A 14889-nucleotide genomic window follows, 5' to 3' on the forward strand; every position below is an offset into this window, starting at 1 on the left:
AATGTACTGGTAAATTAACTGTAGTATGTTTTGTAGAAATAATTGGTAGCAGTAAACATTTCTATTCTGGTAGTGATTAAAGGCCCCATCCTGACTGGGGCCCCATTGTGCTGTGTGCTGCACAACCTGGCCCAGATAATGAAGTCTTGGAATAAGACCTCATTACCAGTTGTGCTCTGGTATTAAATCGTTGCTGAGAAATACAGAGGCACCATTTGACAAAATCCAAATTATCCACGTTGATGAGAGGGTCCAATGTACCGTAACCTGTCGATGAAAACTCCTCATCCTTTTAATTAGAGATCTGTGAACCGACTCTGGATGTTTTCCTACCCTTGTCTTTGTTTCAGAATGGAAAAGGTTATTCATGTAGTTCGAGTTTTTTGTTTTTGAGTGTGTAGTCAGGAAGCAGACATTGGAAGGTTGGAAAAAGTTCTTTCATTCACATGCCCACAGATAAGGCCAAAATTCTTCTTTGCTCAGAATGAGATTTCAATGCTGCCTCTGAGATAAGACTTTTCCTGTCAAAATATTCAGTGAAGTCTGCTGTGCATTTGGGACATTTAAGTGTCAGTTGAGGAGCAAATAAAACCACATTAGTGTATAATACTTGGAAGTAAAACCACAGCCATTTTATATGGGTCTGACGTGTGTATGTGGCTATATATGTACTTTATTGTTACTGGGCCACCTGCTTTGCTAGTGTACCTCCATACGTATTGTACCTGTAAATAGTGCTTCAAAATGTTAAACTGAAACATACCCATAGGTTTGCATGCCTGAATCTTGCTTGTGTTATCCTTTAATTGTAAGAATTACAAGAAATACAGCAAATAATAGCACATACGTAGCAGTTTTAACCTTCAGAGTGCTTTACAAACACTAACAAATTAATGGTTAATTTGACTGGAATGTAATACAAGAGCGACCATTTCTGTGAAGTCAGTTGTAATTCCATTTACACAGCAAGGCCTACCTCTGTCACATCAGCTCCAAAACCAGTGGATCAAATTCTCTGCTGGTGTATGCATTGCATTGGATGGGATACCTTCAAGGAACTCAGAGGCACTGCAGGAAGTCACGTTGACGATTCAGTTGGTTACACTGTATGCCAGCAAACAGTTGGCCCCACTGGCTTTTGGAGCTGATGTGACAGATGCAGGATTGTTTTCTGATTATTATTTTTTTAAACCAGCTCTTGTAGCACAGTGTAGCACAAAGCTGCCCTTGCACCTTCATTACTTCTGTGAGCATTACAGGCTGACTGGTCCTTATCCTTATACTGCTAGAAAGTCAATCCCAGTGCTTTTAAATATCTCTTTCATTAGGAAGGTGTCAAGTATCAGAGGGGTAGCCGTGTTAGTCTGAATCTGTAAAAAGCAACAGAGGGTCCTGTGGCACCTTATAGACTAACAGAAGTATTGGGAGCATAAGCTTTCGTGGGTAAGAACCTCACTTCTTGTATCTGAAGAAGTGAGGTTCTTACCCACGAAAGCTTATGCTCCCAATACTTCTGTTAGTCTTAAAGGTGCCACAGGACCCTCTGTTGCTTTTCATTAGGAAGGATTCCCATCTGCTAATCATCATAGATAAATTTGATAGCTTTGATAGCTGCTTTCAATTACCTGAAAGGGGGTTCCAACGAAGATGGGTCTAGACTGTTCTCAGTGATAGCAGATGACAGAACAAGGAGTAATGGTCTCAAGTTGCAGTGGGGGGTGGGGGGTTAGGTTGGATATTAGGAAAAACTTTTTCACTAGGAGGTTAGTGAAGCACTGGAATGGGTTACCTAGGGAGGTGGTGGAATCTCCTTCCTTAGAGGTTTTTAAGGTCAGGCTTGACAAAGCCCTGGCTGGGATGATTTAGTTGGGGATTGGTCCTGCTTTGAGCAGGGGGTTGGACTAGATGACCTCCTGAGGTCCCTTCCAACCCTGATATTCTATGATTCTATGTTATACTGTCTACAAAGTTGATTTTTATTCATATTTTATTAGCTTTTTAGCCATGAAACTTGTTCTTGTGGAAGAGTTTCCATGCAGCTCATATACATCCACTAGCATATTTAGGATGCCTAAAATAAATGTCCACAGACGTTCAGTGTGAAAACTACATCCAGTCTTCCTCCGGGAAGTTATCAACCCATCTGATTTCTCACAAGATGATACTGTTCTCATTGATGACAATACAGGGCCGGCTCCAGGCACCAGCTTAACAAGCAGGTGCTTGGGGCGGCCAAGGGAGAGGGGCGGCACCTGTGGCAATTCGGGGGCGGCAGGTCCCTCACTCTCTCTAGGAGCGAAGGACCTGCCGCTGAACTGCCGCCGCCGATCGCGGCTTTTTTTTTTTTTTTTTTTTGGCTTGGGGCAGCAGAAATGCTGGAGCCGGCCATGACAATAATAAATCCTTTCTTATTATAACTGAAAGTTATTTCATCTTATGGGTCTCCCAGTTTATCCTTTTTGTCCTTTTCTTCTTTTAGACTATAAATTCTACATTCTATGGGAATGTTTTCATTTTGTCTTGTACAGGATCAGGGAAATAATATATAATCAATAATAATAATAGACAATTGGATTTACAACAACATATCTGCCAGTGCACTCATGTAAGGTAGGAGAATAACATCATGCCACACTGTACTTATATTGTATGTTATTTCATCAGTTTGCTCCCTTCCCCACTAATATTTCTCCTAATTAAAGTTCAGATCCATCAAAAAACAAAAGTCCAGTCTCCTTTAGAATTTGAGAGGCACTGCAGTCTTCAACATTTTCAAATTCATGCTTGTTCACGTTTCACTTAGTAACAATTATTTGTTATTAAATATTTTCATTTATGGCATGAAAATATGCAAAAGGGGCGAGGTTCTAGAAAATAAAGAGATCTATCAAAACTGAATGGCTCTTTTATTATTTTCTGTGAGCTTGCTGAGTGAAAGCCTTGTTGGTTCTAGAACCACCCGGAACTTTTCAGGGACAGGATTGGGATCAACATTTCACAATTGGACACTCTATAAATAATGAGCCCAAAGCCTAGATGCAAACCACATAAACTCTGAAGTGTTTAGATATTGTATGGTAATTGTACAGTTTGGGGGGTCATCTCTAGTTTGATGTTGAAAGTCAGTATCTAAAGGCTGTTGTTACCTTATTAAATGATTTCTCCTTGGCATGTAACCCTGTTGTTTTAAGGAGTAGACCCTGGTGTGTCTTTATAGTGCCCCTGTTTAGAGTATTCTCAGCTGTGCTGCAGGAATTCTAGCCTTCTAGAGATGGATCAGCTGTTATTCCCCCATTTGTGAGAGCCTGTGTGGTCAGGCAGCTGTCACCAGGAAATACAAAATGAGGAAGAAAATAGCTGGAAAATAGCATAGGAAGTAAATACAGGGAGATGTGTGTCTGTAAGTGAGAGAGAGAATTCCAAGTACCAGAAATGCTGGTAGTATTACATTACCAGGAGGCTCTGTAGTTGGGGGAGCAGTTTGTATCAGATTCTAAGAGAGAGTTATGGAAAGCATAAGTACCGTTTCTTCCAAAGACCATGATTTAATGAGTAAATGAGTTTTCAGAACCTCCTGTGTCAAATGAAAGTCATTCCTCAGTGCTGTTGCTGCTACACAAGATACAGGGTGCGGGGAGAGTATTTAAGCAGTCGTACTAGCCTTGTCGTGCTGGCGGTCAGTAGAGTTGTTGAATACTGCAAAATGGAACTTGCAAACATTCCTTGGAATTAAACCTATACGTTACCTTGGATGCTGCTCATGGCCCGGTTTATTCACTTTCTGCAAATTTATGTGACAATACTTTTGGGTTTTTTGGAACCTGGAAAGTTTAAATGACAATAATGTTACACACCTTGAGCTACCCCTGTTCTGTATCTGACATTCTTCCAAAACACAGGTCCAGTTGTGCAAGGATCCCTTTAATCTATCTTCCTCCTCCTCATGGTAATAGAATTGAAGGCAATCAGCACCCATCAAGAAGCATTCAGCAGCTCACACAAATGGGACATAAATAATTTTTGTGGACACCTGGGGTGAAATCCTGGTCAAAACTCCCATTGACTTTACTGGGGCCAGGGTTTCACACCAGAACTCTACAATTGTCTTAACTAAGCAAATTCTGGAAAGAGAAACCAAATGGCTAATGTGCTACTCGCTCCTCCGTTTGCCTGAAGTTCCCATGCTATTGGAAAAGCCCATTTTAAACCTTTTTTCTTAACATTATCTATTTGTGGTGTTCTGTGACATAGGTTATGCATACTGAAAATACTAGGTGAATAAACGTTGCCCAGAAATTTGAAAAACTGGACATCAATGTTTGTACTAGTAACTAAAAGGATTATTAATAGAATCACAGAAGTTAGAGATGGAAAATACCTATTAGGTCATCTAATCCAACCCTTTACTGATGTGAGATTTATTCCTATTACATATTTTCGAGAGTTAATGACTAGTATCAACCAAACAATTCTTTATATGGTGCTAGAAATGCTTCAGCACATACCTGAACAAACAAAAAAGTTCCATTAATATTTTAGCTTGTTGGAGCTCTGCTTTGTTAACATCACTGACTTCTCAAGCAAGTCTTGGTGGAAGAGGAAGAGTCAAATACCATTTCTCTTCTCTGAATTCTGAATGACTACTCCCCCTTGGGCAGATGAAAAAAGGAGCTTGCCCTCCACACGATGCCATGGAGAGCAGCAGGATTAGGGGAGGGGGAAAAAACACAGTGACTTGGCAGAGAGGGGACCTAACCATCCCTTTCCCCTGAGTAAACAGTATTGTTTTCAGGGCCTTTTATTCCTGTATTTTCTCTTTCCTCCGCCTCCTCTGAATGGTCTGGTCTGCAAGTTCTGACTAAGGCCTGGTCTACACTCCAGACTTAGGTCGACATAAGCTGCATTAAGTCGATCCAATAATGTATGTGTCTAAACTACCGAGTCCCTTCCGCTGACCTAGGTGGCCTGTAAAGTCAACTTCTGTACTCCACCTCCGCGAGAGGTGTAGCACTTGAGTCGACATCCACAGGTCGACATGGGGATAGTGTAGACATTGCGTTGTACAATTTGAATGAATTCGCTCCAGGAGGTGTCCCACAGTGCTCAGCTATGACCGCTCTGGAGAGCACTTTCAACTCCACTACATGTCAGCCAGGTACACAGGAAACAGCCGCTCCCCTGTTAAAGCCCCGGGAACTTTTGAATTTTAATTTCCTGTTTGATCAGCATGGAGAGCTCGCCAGCACAGCTGATCATGGAGACTCAAGGCCGCAAACGCACTCCAGCATGGAGTACACAGGAGGTGGTGGATCTTATTGCTGTCTGGAGAGAAGAGTCTGTGCAGGCAGAGCTCCATCTATGCCAAGATTGCGCAGGGCATGGGGGAGAAGGGCTACACCAGGGACACACAGCAGTGCCATATGAAAATAAAGAAGCTTTGGCAAGCATACCAGAAGACAAGGGAAGCAAACAGTCACTCTGGTTCTGCCCCACAGACATGCTGCTTTTATGAGGAGCAGCATACGATTCTAGGCGGCGACTCCACCACTACCCCAAAATGTTCCGTGAATACCTCCCAGGAGCCCCAGGTGACCCTGAGCAACAAGGAGGACATTGTTGACGAGGAAGAGGAGGAGGAGAATGTGAGGCAGGCAAGTGGAGGATCCATTCTCCCCGACAGCCAAGAACTGTTTTTAACCCTGGAGCCCATCCCTTCACAGGATCAGTTGGCGGCAGAGCGTGATGCTGGGGAAGGCACCTTTGGTGAGCTGGTGTTTGTCTCTGTCTGAGGGATTAGAGCAAATGCGGTTGTATCTTAGAGCTTGGCTGTAGACAATGGATCGTGTGGTGTGTCCTGGATGGAAGCTGGAGGCATGTAGGTAGATTTGCTCCAATCCCTCAGACAGAGACAAAAACCTACAAGATCTCTATCAAGCATTCTTAAAACTACAATACCCACTTGCTGAAGTGAAAAAACAGATTGACAAAGCCAGAAAAGTACCCAGAAGTCATCTACTACAGGACAGGCCCAACAAAGAAAATAACAGAACGCCACTAGCCATCACCTTCAGCTCTCAACTAAAACCTCTCCAGTGCATCATCAAAGATCTACAACCTATCCTGAAAGACGATCCCTCACTCTCACAGATCTTGGGAAACAGACCAGTCCTTGCTTACAGACAGCCCCCCAACCTGAAGCAAATACTCACCAGCAACCACACACCACACAACAAAAACACTAACCCAGGAACCTATCCTTGTAACAAAGCCCGATGCCAGCTCTGTCCATATATCTATTCAAGTGACACCATCATAGGACCTAACCACATCAGCCACGCCATCAAGGGCTCATTCACCTGCACATCTACCAATGTGATCTATGCCATCATGTGCCAGCAATGCCCCTCTGCCATGTACATTGGCCAAACTGGACAGTCTCTACGCAAAAGAATAAATGGACACAAATCTGACATCAGGAATCATAACATTCAAAAACCAGTAGGAGAACACTTCAACCTCTCTGGCCACTCAGTAACAGACTTAAAGGTGGCAATTTTGCAACAGAAAAGCTTCAAAAACAGACTCCAATGAGAAACTGCTGAATTAGAATTAATTTTCAAACTAGATACCATTAACTTGGTCTTGAATAGAGATTGGGAGTGGCTCGGTCATTGCACAAATTGAATCTATTTCCCCATGTTAAGTATCCTCACACCTTCTTGTTAACTGTCTGGAATGGGCCATCTTGATTATCATTACAAAAGTTTTTTTTTCTCCTGCCGATAATAGCTCATCTTAATTAACTAGCCTCTTAGAGTTGGTATGGCAACTTCCACCTTTTCATGTTCTCTGTATATATATATATATATATATATATATATATATATCTTCTTACTATATGTTCCATTCTATGCATCTGATGAAGTGGGCTGTAGCCCACGAAAGCTTATGCTCAAATAAATTTGTTAGTCTCTAAGGTGCCACAAGTACTCCTGTTCTTTTTTCTAGGGAAAGTGGGGAAATTTTCAGTGCTAGCCCTTAAGCTGCAAACAATTCAACAAGTAATCCTCCCCCGTTTGGTGAAATCTGGGTCACACAACCACGCTTTTCCAGACGTGTTGTGGTTGGAAGGGATCACTGTGTATTGCAAGCAGCATTGGAAAAAAAGGGGGTGGGGTGGCGGCTTCCTTTTGTCTCCTTTCCCCCACAACCCAGTGTTGCTTTTGTAAAAAAACAAACTATTTGGGGGGCTTTACACTGGTGCCTGTCCTCAAGCACCATCCAGGTTGCTAGGAGAAAGGGGGCTTTTCTCAAGTTCCAACCTGTGATCCCAAGGATGTCTTCAGAAAAGCAGCAGCACAAGATCTCTCGCCCGTGCCTCGTGGCCTTACCCACCATGGCTGGAGCAGCAAACCAACTCTTGAAATAGCCAGCAGTTGTGATTACATTGTGGCTTGCAGTGAAGTGTATTGAGGGGTGTTTAAAAAAAAAAAAAAAAAATTAACCTGGCACCAGAAACAATATATGCACTGTCAATGCTACCCTTGTGCTTTACATTCTTTGCAGCTGAAATCTTGTCCGTCGGTGCATCCTCCACACCGGGACAGAGACTTTCCCAGATTAGAAGGTGGAAAAAGAAGACTCGGGCAGACATGCTCAATGAGTTAATGCGCACCTCCGAGAGTGACAAGACGGAGCTCAGAGCATGGAGGATTGCACTGTCAGAGGACATGGACAGGGAGGACAGGAGAGCATGCAGGGAACGAGATCGTGCCACACAGGAAGAGATGCTGCGGATTATGAGGGAGCAATCAGACAGGTTGAGGCATCTGGCTGAGGTTTAAGAAAGGCAGCTGGATGCTAGAGCCCTCTGCAGCCTATGCTGAACCTGCTGCCATCCTCGCCAATTTCCACATCCTCGTCCCCCAAATGTCCTAAGAGGCGGGGGAGGGGGAGTTCGGTATCTCTTGCACTCAATACTGGGGAGGGTACAAGGACCAGAAGGCACCCATTCCCACATCTTTGATTGTTATTGCAGTGCATCTGTATGCAAGCTTTCCTTGTTCCTCCTCCTCTCCCCCCCCCCCATGCAGTGTTATCAGCCCTTTTGCCCTAGGTTATCTTACTTTTCTTTGCTGTCTCTCTGTGCTTGAGTGCATAATAAGACTTAACGGATTGAGGAAAAAAGGCTCTTTATTCATTCAACACACAGTGGTCAGTGGGGTGGAGTTTACAGGGGAGAAAATGCAATGGAGGGGACAGTTTGGTAAGGAACAACACAGATAAGCATCACATTACTCTGGCTCATTGCTGAAACTGGTTTTCAAAGCCTCATGGAGACAAAGAGCCCCTCGATGTGCACTTCTTATTGCCCCGGTGTCTGGCTGCTCAAAATTGGCTGCCAGGCAATCTGCCTCAACCCCCCACCTGGCGAAAACTTTTCTCCCTTTGTTTCATAGATATTATGGAGCACACAGCAGGCAGCAATAACAATGGGGATACTGCTTTGACTGAGGTCTAACCTAGTATGCAAATGTCAGTGACCTTTTAAACATTCAAAGGCACAATCCACCACCATTCTGCACTTGCTCAGCCTATGGTTCAACCGGTCCTTACTGCTGTCCAGGCTGCCGGTGTATGGCTTCATGAGCCATGGGAGCAAGGGGTAGTCTGGGTCTCCCAGGATCATGATTGGCATTTCAGCATCACCAACGGTTATTTTGCAGTCTGGAAAGAAAGTCCCTGCTTGCAGCTTTCTGAACAGACCTGTGTTCCTAAAGATGCGCACGTCATGCATCTTTCCCAACCATCCCATGTTGATGTCGGTGAAACAGCCCCTGTGATCCACCCGCGCTTGCAACACTATTGAGAAGTACCCCTTTCGGTTTATGTACTCTTTGGCAAGGTGCTGTGGTGCCAAGATAGGGATATGTGTGCCATCTATCACCCCACTGCTGTTAGGGAACCCCATCGCAGCAAAATCATCCACTATGTCCTGCATGTTTCCCAGAGTCACTACCCTTCTTAGCAGAAGTCTGTTAATGGCCCTGCAAACTTGGATCACAACAGATCCCACAGTAGATTTATCCACTCCAAATTGATGCCCCACTGACCAGTAGCAGTCTAGCATTGCAAGCTTCTGCAGAGCTATCGCCACTCACTTCTCCACTGTCAGAGCAGCTCTCATTTTAGTATTGCTACACTTCAGGTCTGGGGAAAGCTCTTCACACAGTTCCTGGAAAGTGGCCTTATGTATTCGAAAGTTCTGCAGCCACTGCTCGTCATCCCATAGCTGCATAACGATGCGGTCCCACCAGTCAGTGCTTGTTTCCTGGGCCCAGAAATGGCACTCAACCATGTCAAGCTCATGCGTGACTGTTGTCAGCAACTGTGAATTGCTCCGCTGTATGTCTTCCAGCAGGGCTGCTTGCATGGCATCACATTGTTCCGCGTGGTGGGTCCTGAATTGGCTGTGTAAATACTGCAGGATATGGCGTGAGGTTTAATGCTCATAACAACAGTGTACAGCTGAATGGGTTACAGCTTATTGTGCTATAGTGTCTGCGCAGGTAACCCAGGCTTACAAAAAAAGGTGTGAAAAAGGCTTAGTTTGTTTGCTGTTGATTTCAGGGAGGGAAGGAGGGAGATAAGTGCATCATGGGAGGCTAATGCCATGTTCCCATAATCACCCGCACCAATGTTTTGGTTCCATAAGGCATTGCAAGCCCAACCCAAAATTCCACTCAGCTCTGTGCACTGTGGGATAGCTACCCACAGTGCAGTGCTCCATGCGTCGATGCAAGCCCTGCTGGTGAGGATGCGCTCCGCTGACACAATGAGCGTAGTGTGGACACGCGAGATCGACTTGCTTAAATCGGAGGCTCGATGTTGACTTACATACAGTCGACTTAACTTTGTAGTGTAGACAGGGCCGGCTCTAACTTTTTTGCCGCCCCAGGCAGAAAAGAAGAGCGCCGCCCCGCCGTAGCGCCCCCCCCGCGAGCGCCGCCGAAATCCCCGCCCCCCCAGCACCACGCCACCCGAAGCCCCCGCCCCCCTCCGAGCGCTGCACCGCGCCAGACCCCGCCCCCCCAAGACCCCGCCCCCAAGCACCACGCCGCCCGAAGCCCCGCCCCCCTCCGAGCACCACGTCGCCCGAAGCCCTGCCCCCCTTCCGAGCGCCACCCGAAGCCCCCGCCCTCCCTCCAAGCACCACCCGAAGCCCCGCCCCCCTCGGAGCACCACGCTGCCCGAAGCCCCGCCCCCCTTCCGAGCGCCGCGCCGAATCAAAAAAAAAATAATAAAAAATCGAGCGCCGCCCTGCCCCAAGGTGCCGCCCCAAGCACGTGCTTGGTCGGCTGGTGCCTGGAGCCGGCCCTGAGTGTAGACATGGCCTAAGAGAGCCCATGCTGGCCAGACAGCTTCCACTATGGCTGGAGCACACCACTGTCTCCTGCACTCTTATTCCTACCTCTGCAAGGTTATCTTTTGGGGCCACATCTGCCCTTTCTTTGAGCCAGCACAATAAGCAGAAGAAAATGGGGGGGGGGGGGAATCTGGTTTGTTTGTTTGTTTGTTTATTTTCCCCAACCAGATTTTCAGCCTGAGTCTCCTCATGCTGCTGTAAATCTGGAATACTTCAATGGAATTACACCAGTTAAAATGGCCGTGAGAAGGGAGGGAGTTTGTGTGAGTACCGCACGCAAAGAGCACGATAGTGCACAACAGGAATAATAATAATAAAAACACTTCTGGGTGAGTATAGGAAAAGAAAACCATCCTGACTCAAAAATAAAAATCAGAACCATCTGAAACTATTCTTACCTGGAGTCTGAAATGGGCAAGGTTTATTCCAGAGAGGAAAAAAATTTGCCTCGTTCATATCCACATCCTGGTCTTGCCTTTCCTCAGGTTAATCTGAACAATCACTCCCACTAACGGAGAGGTTAAACAGTCTGGTGATGGACCCAGAGGGCTGATGAAAAATCGAGTTAGCTACATGACAAAGACAGCAACTTTGCAATCACTGTAGATTGGTCAAATTTTTGTCATTGTCCTCGTCGTCATCATTTTATTTGTATTACCATAGTCACGGGCCAAGACCTCATTGTGCTCAGTGCTGTACAAGAACAGAACAAAAAGACAGTCCCTGCCCCAAGAGCTTGCAATCTAATGATACAACATTCAGTATCATGTGTATGATGTGTGATTAAACCCTCAGGGGTTTATTTACTAGAATACAGTACCCTGAACTGAATGCCACAAGTAGTTAAATTAAAGATTTGCTTTTAAATACAGCCACTTTAATGTTTAACTTCTCAAAGTCTTGGCAGGTATGACTGAGAGAAGGGGTCATTGCTTAACACATGGAGGTGCAGTAGCTGGAAATAGTTTAAAAACAGGCTGCCACAGAATTGAGAGCTGTGACAGGCATTTTCTTTTGGAGGGAAGAGTGCTTGCGAAGGAGGACTTGCACACTTCCTGTATTTCCATTTGATGTGAAAATAGTAATTGGCTCTGGCTTGGTCCACACCACCACTTATGTTGGTATAACTGCATTGCTCAGGGGTGTGGAAAATCGCCTGAGCGACGCAGTTACACCGACCTAATTCCTGGTGTACACAGCGCTATACCAACAGAAGGGCTTCTCCTGTTGACATAGCTACCACCTCTTGGGGAGGTGGAGTAATTATGCCGACAGGAGAAGTGCTCCTGTCAGCGTAGGTAGTGTGTTCGCTAAGCACTACAGCGGTGTAGCTACAGTGCTGTAAGTGTAGACAAACTCTCAGACACTAATTCCATCCGTATCACAACGTCTTCTGAGTGGTCAGGTGGTATTTTAGATAGTGTGTTATAGTGTGGTTTGCTGGCCTTGCTCTTTTGACTTTTTATCCTCAATTTTCTTTTCAACCCTTATACAAACAATGAACACACATTGGATTGGGTTTGAGGATTATGTCCTGCGCAATTGATGCACCATGATCAATAGCATATTTTCTTATAAATGACGCAAGAGCTCCTTTATCATTATTGGCCGACATTTTACTATTTACAGCATTTTGCCAGGTTAGCCACTTGTGACATAAGTTCTGGACTCGAACAGCAGATGACAAAGGCATGACTTGATCTCCTATTTGCCAATCATTGTCTCTAATATCTTTGTCAAAATGCCACATTTGCCTTGTGCTTTGTTTTTCCCAATTCTTTTTCCACCATACAGATGTACCTGTTTCAAATGCTCTCCCCGGTGAGTCCTTTCAGGCCTTAATCACAGACTACACCGCTTCAGGTCTCCTTCACCACCACCGTGTTTTATTGTGTTGTTCCAACCGGATACCGCCTGTAGGGCTATTTACATGTATTTACAGTCCCCCAGGTAGTTCCCCCACTTGCTTCTGGGGAAGAGAACAGAAGTAGCAGCACCCAGGCCTGCCTACCTCTGCCTTCCTTCAGGCTCTCTGTTCAGCGCTTCCTTCCGCTCAATTTGAATGCTCCCAGCTGCTGGGGTTGCCTCCCCCTCAAATTAGCCCCTTGGCTGTAGCTCTACCTAGTTAATTGATCTTCCAGTTAGGTCCCAATTAACCTATATTAGTGGGGCTTTGAGTGACAGGGTGCTGAGTTCGCTCCTGACTGACTCAGCACACTCTGTTACACTCATGTAATTTTTGCATAACGGCATCAATTTTTACTCCTTCAATGTGTGTTCTGACAGTTTTCCACAGTAAGAGCTCTGGCATCCGCATTCCCTTCCTGTCTTTACTTCAAAGCGAGAGTGATTTGTTGCACAAGGGAGTCACTTAAATCTCCATGAGAACTAATGGAATGAGGCAATCCCAATCTTTTCCATTTTTCACACCAAACCCAACTATCAGGATGAAATTGAGGGATATGTTGCCATTTTTAGTGTATATCACACCCTTGTCCTTGAATTTGAGATTCCTGTTGAATCAGAATGAGATCCGTGTTGTTCAAATAAGCGACAGTACGGAGAAAGCAGAGAGGGATAACATTTGCAGCTAAAGCGAACTAATCAGAATGTGTCAAGTATCAGAGGGGTAGCCATGTTAGTCTGGATCTGTAAAAAGCGACAAAGAGTCCTGTGGCACCTTATAGACTAACAGACGTATTGGAGCATAAGCTTTCGTGGGTGAATACCCACTTCGTCGGATGCATGTGAATCAGAATGTGAGCATCCACACAGAGGTTTGATGAGCTTTAACTAATGCACTTTACATTCACACCTTTAGTTAAAGAGGCTTAAGTGTCCCAAGTGTCCCCTTGTAGACATGCCCTGAGACACTCATAACCACATCTTCATGCACATTCCCTGAGGGATATGAAAATATGTTATCGGTTGTGTACTCTGCTGACTCCTTTGGTTCCATGGTCCCCTAGCTTTCGCATATGCACTTTGCTTCTGCCTGACAAGTCACCTGTAGTGTTGCTACATGATGTTCCATTGGGATATCCATGTAATGATGGCACATAAGAGAAACACAGCTTCAACAAAGCAGCAGCAGCAGAAAACCAGCAGTTAAACTGTATCATTTTATTATTACAACTGCTGCTGCTGTTCTTACTGTAGCAACTGGACGCTTCCCTAGACATCGGGCTTCCATTGTGCTCAGCACAGTACATTTGTTAGTGAGAAAACCCTTGCCCTGTAGAGCTTACAGTCTAAACAGACAGTATGAAGGGTGGGAGAAAGGAAGTATTATTATCCACATTTTACAGATGGGGCACTGAGGCTCATAGTGATTAAGTGAATTGCCTGAAGTAACACAGGAGGAGCCAAGATCTGAACCGAGATAATCCTTCCTCTCTCGCTCTCGATTTTGGATTATAATTTTGCAAAGTCATTGCTGCCACCCATATATTCCTCTTTCTTTTTGCAGGGATTGCGAATTATTTTCTCAGATGCTTCAAGGCTCATCTTCAGACTTAGTGCTTCTAGCAGCGTGCGAGCTACCCTCAGGATCTATGCAGAAAGCTATGAAAAGGATCCCAGCAAACATGACAAGGAGTCACAGGTAAATCAATGAGCACCACTTTAAGCTTTGGAAAAACAACCAAGTGTCATTTCTCGCTGTGGTAAGGCCCCTGTATAGGCCAATGGCAGATGCTCTCAAAGGTGTTGAATAAAATGTTAGGGGTTTTCCCAATTAAAAGCAAAGCATACTGAATGTTGTGTCCAAGCAGATACATAACCTTGGTGCTGTTCCAGGAAGTGTCAAGGAGGTTGGGTTTTGATTTGGAAAGCTTGTTCTTAAACTTTTAAGCGAACAGCTCCAGAGGTGACAATAGGAGTAGTAGAGTGACAGTGGTTCAGATTGATTATGTAAGCTAAGAAGAACGTTCTGCAACCTGCAGAAGGCAGGTGGATGCCCCTAGATCAGTGCAGGCCAACCAAGTGGAGAGGGTAATATGATACTTCTGTGAATTATTAATCTTTTAAATTAGGCAACCTATTGAAAATTACACACCAAAATCTACATTAAAAGAACATTACGGTTCCAGAGTCCAAGCACTCACAAGTTAGGAAATCCCAGAATTAAGGGCTGCCTTTGCAACCTTCATTTGGCACCTTGTGCATATGCATTATGATACTGTCTTTAATTACCCTGTGCCAGTGCTGTCTCTCCCTCAACAACTCCTCATCCCAGAGCCTCTCTCCCTCGCCCCTGCCCCTGGCTCCTCTTCCCCAGTCCTAGGCTTCATCCCCCCAGGCCACTCGTGTCAGTTCCAATCTCCTTTTCCAGCCAGTCCCAGTCTCTCCTTTAGGCCTCCTCTGCCCTGCCCCCTGAGTTACCATCCCACTCTTCCTCTGTAAGCTTCTCATCCCAGTCTCCTTGCCCAGCCAGTCCCAAGCTCCTCCACCCATTCCTGGCT

At 45.2% G+C, this 14889-nt stretch overlaps 1 protein-coding gene across 1 annotated transcript in view; it reads left to right on the plus strand.

Moving 5' to 3' along the window:
* Positions 1–14889, plus strand: part of PGM5 (phosphoglucomutase 5) — a 120798-nt gene that overhangs the window by 89025 nt on the left and 16884 nt on the right. The window contains exon 10 of the mRNA XM_065406627.1: positions 13896–14030. Coding sequence (XP_065262699.1) covers positions 13896–14030 — 135 coding nt within the window. The remainder of the gene's footprint in view (positions 1–13895; positions 14031–14889) is intronic.

Source organism: Emys orbicularis, chromosome 6 (assembly GCF_028017835.1).
Source record: "Emys orbicularis isolate rEmyOrb1 chromosome 6, rEmyOrb1.hap1, whole genome shotgun sequence".
Classification (NCBI taxonomy): Eukaryota; Metazoa; Chordata; order Testudines; family Emydidae; genus Emys; species Emys orbicularis.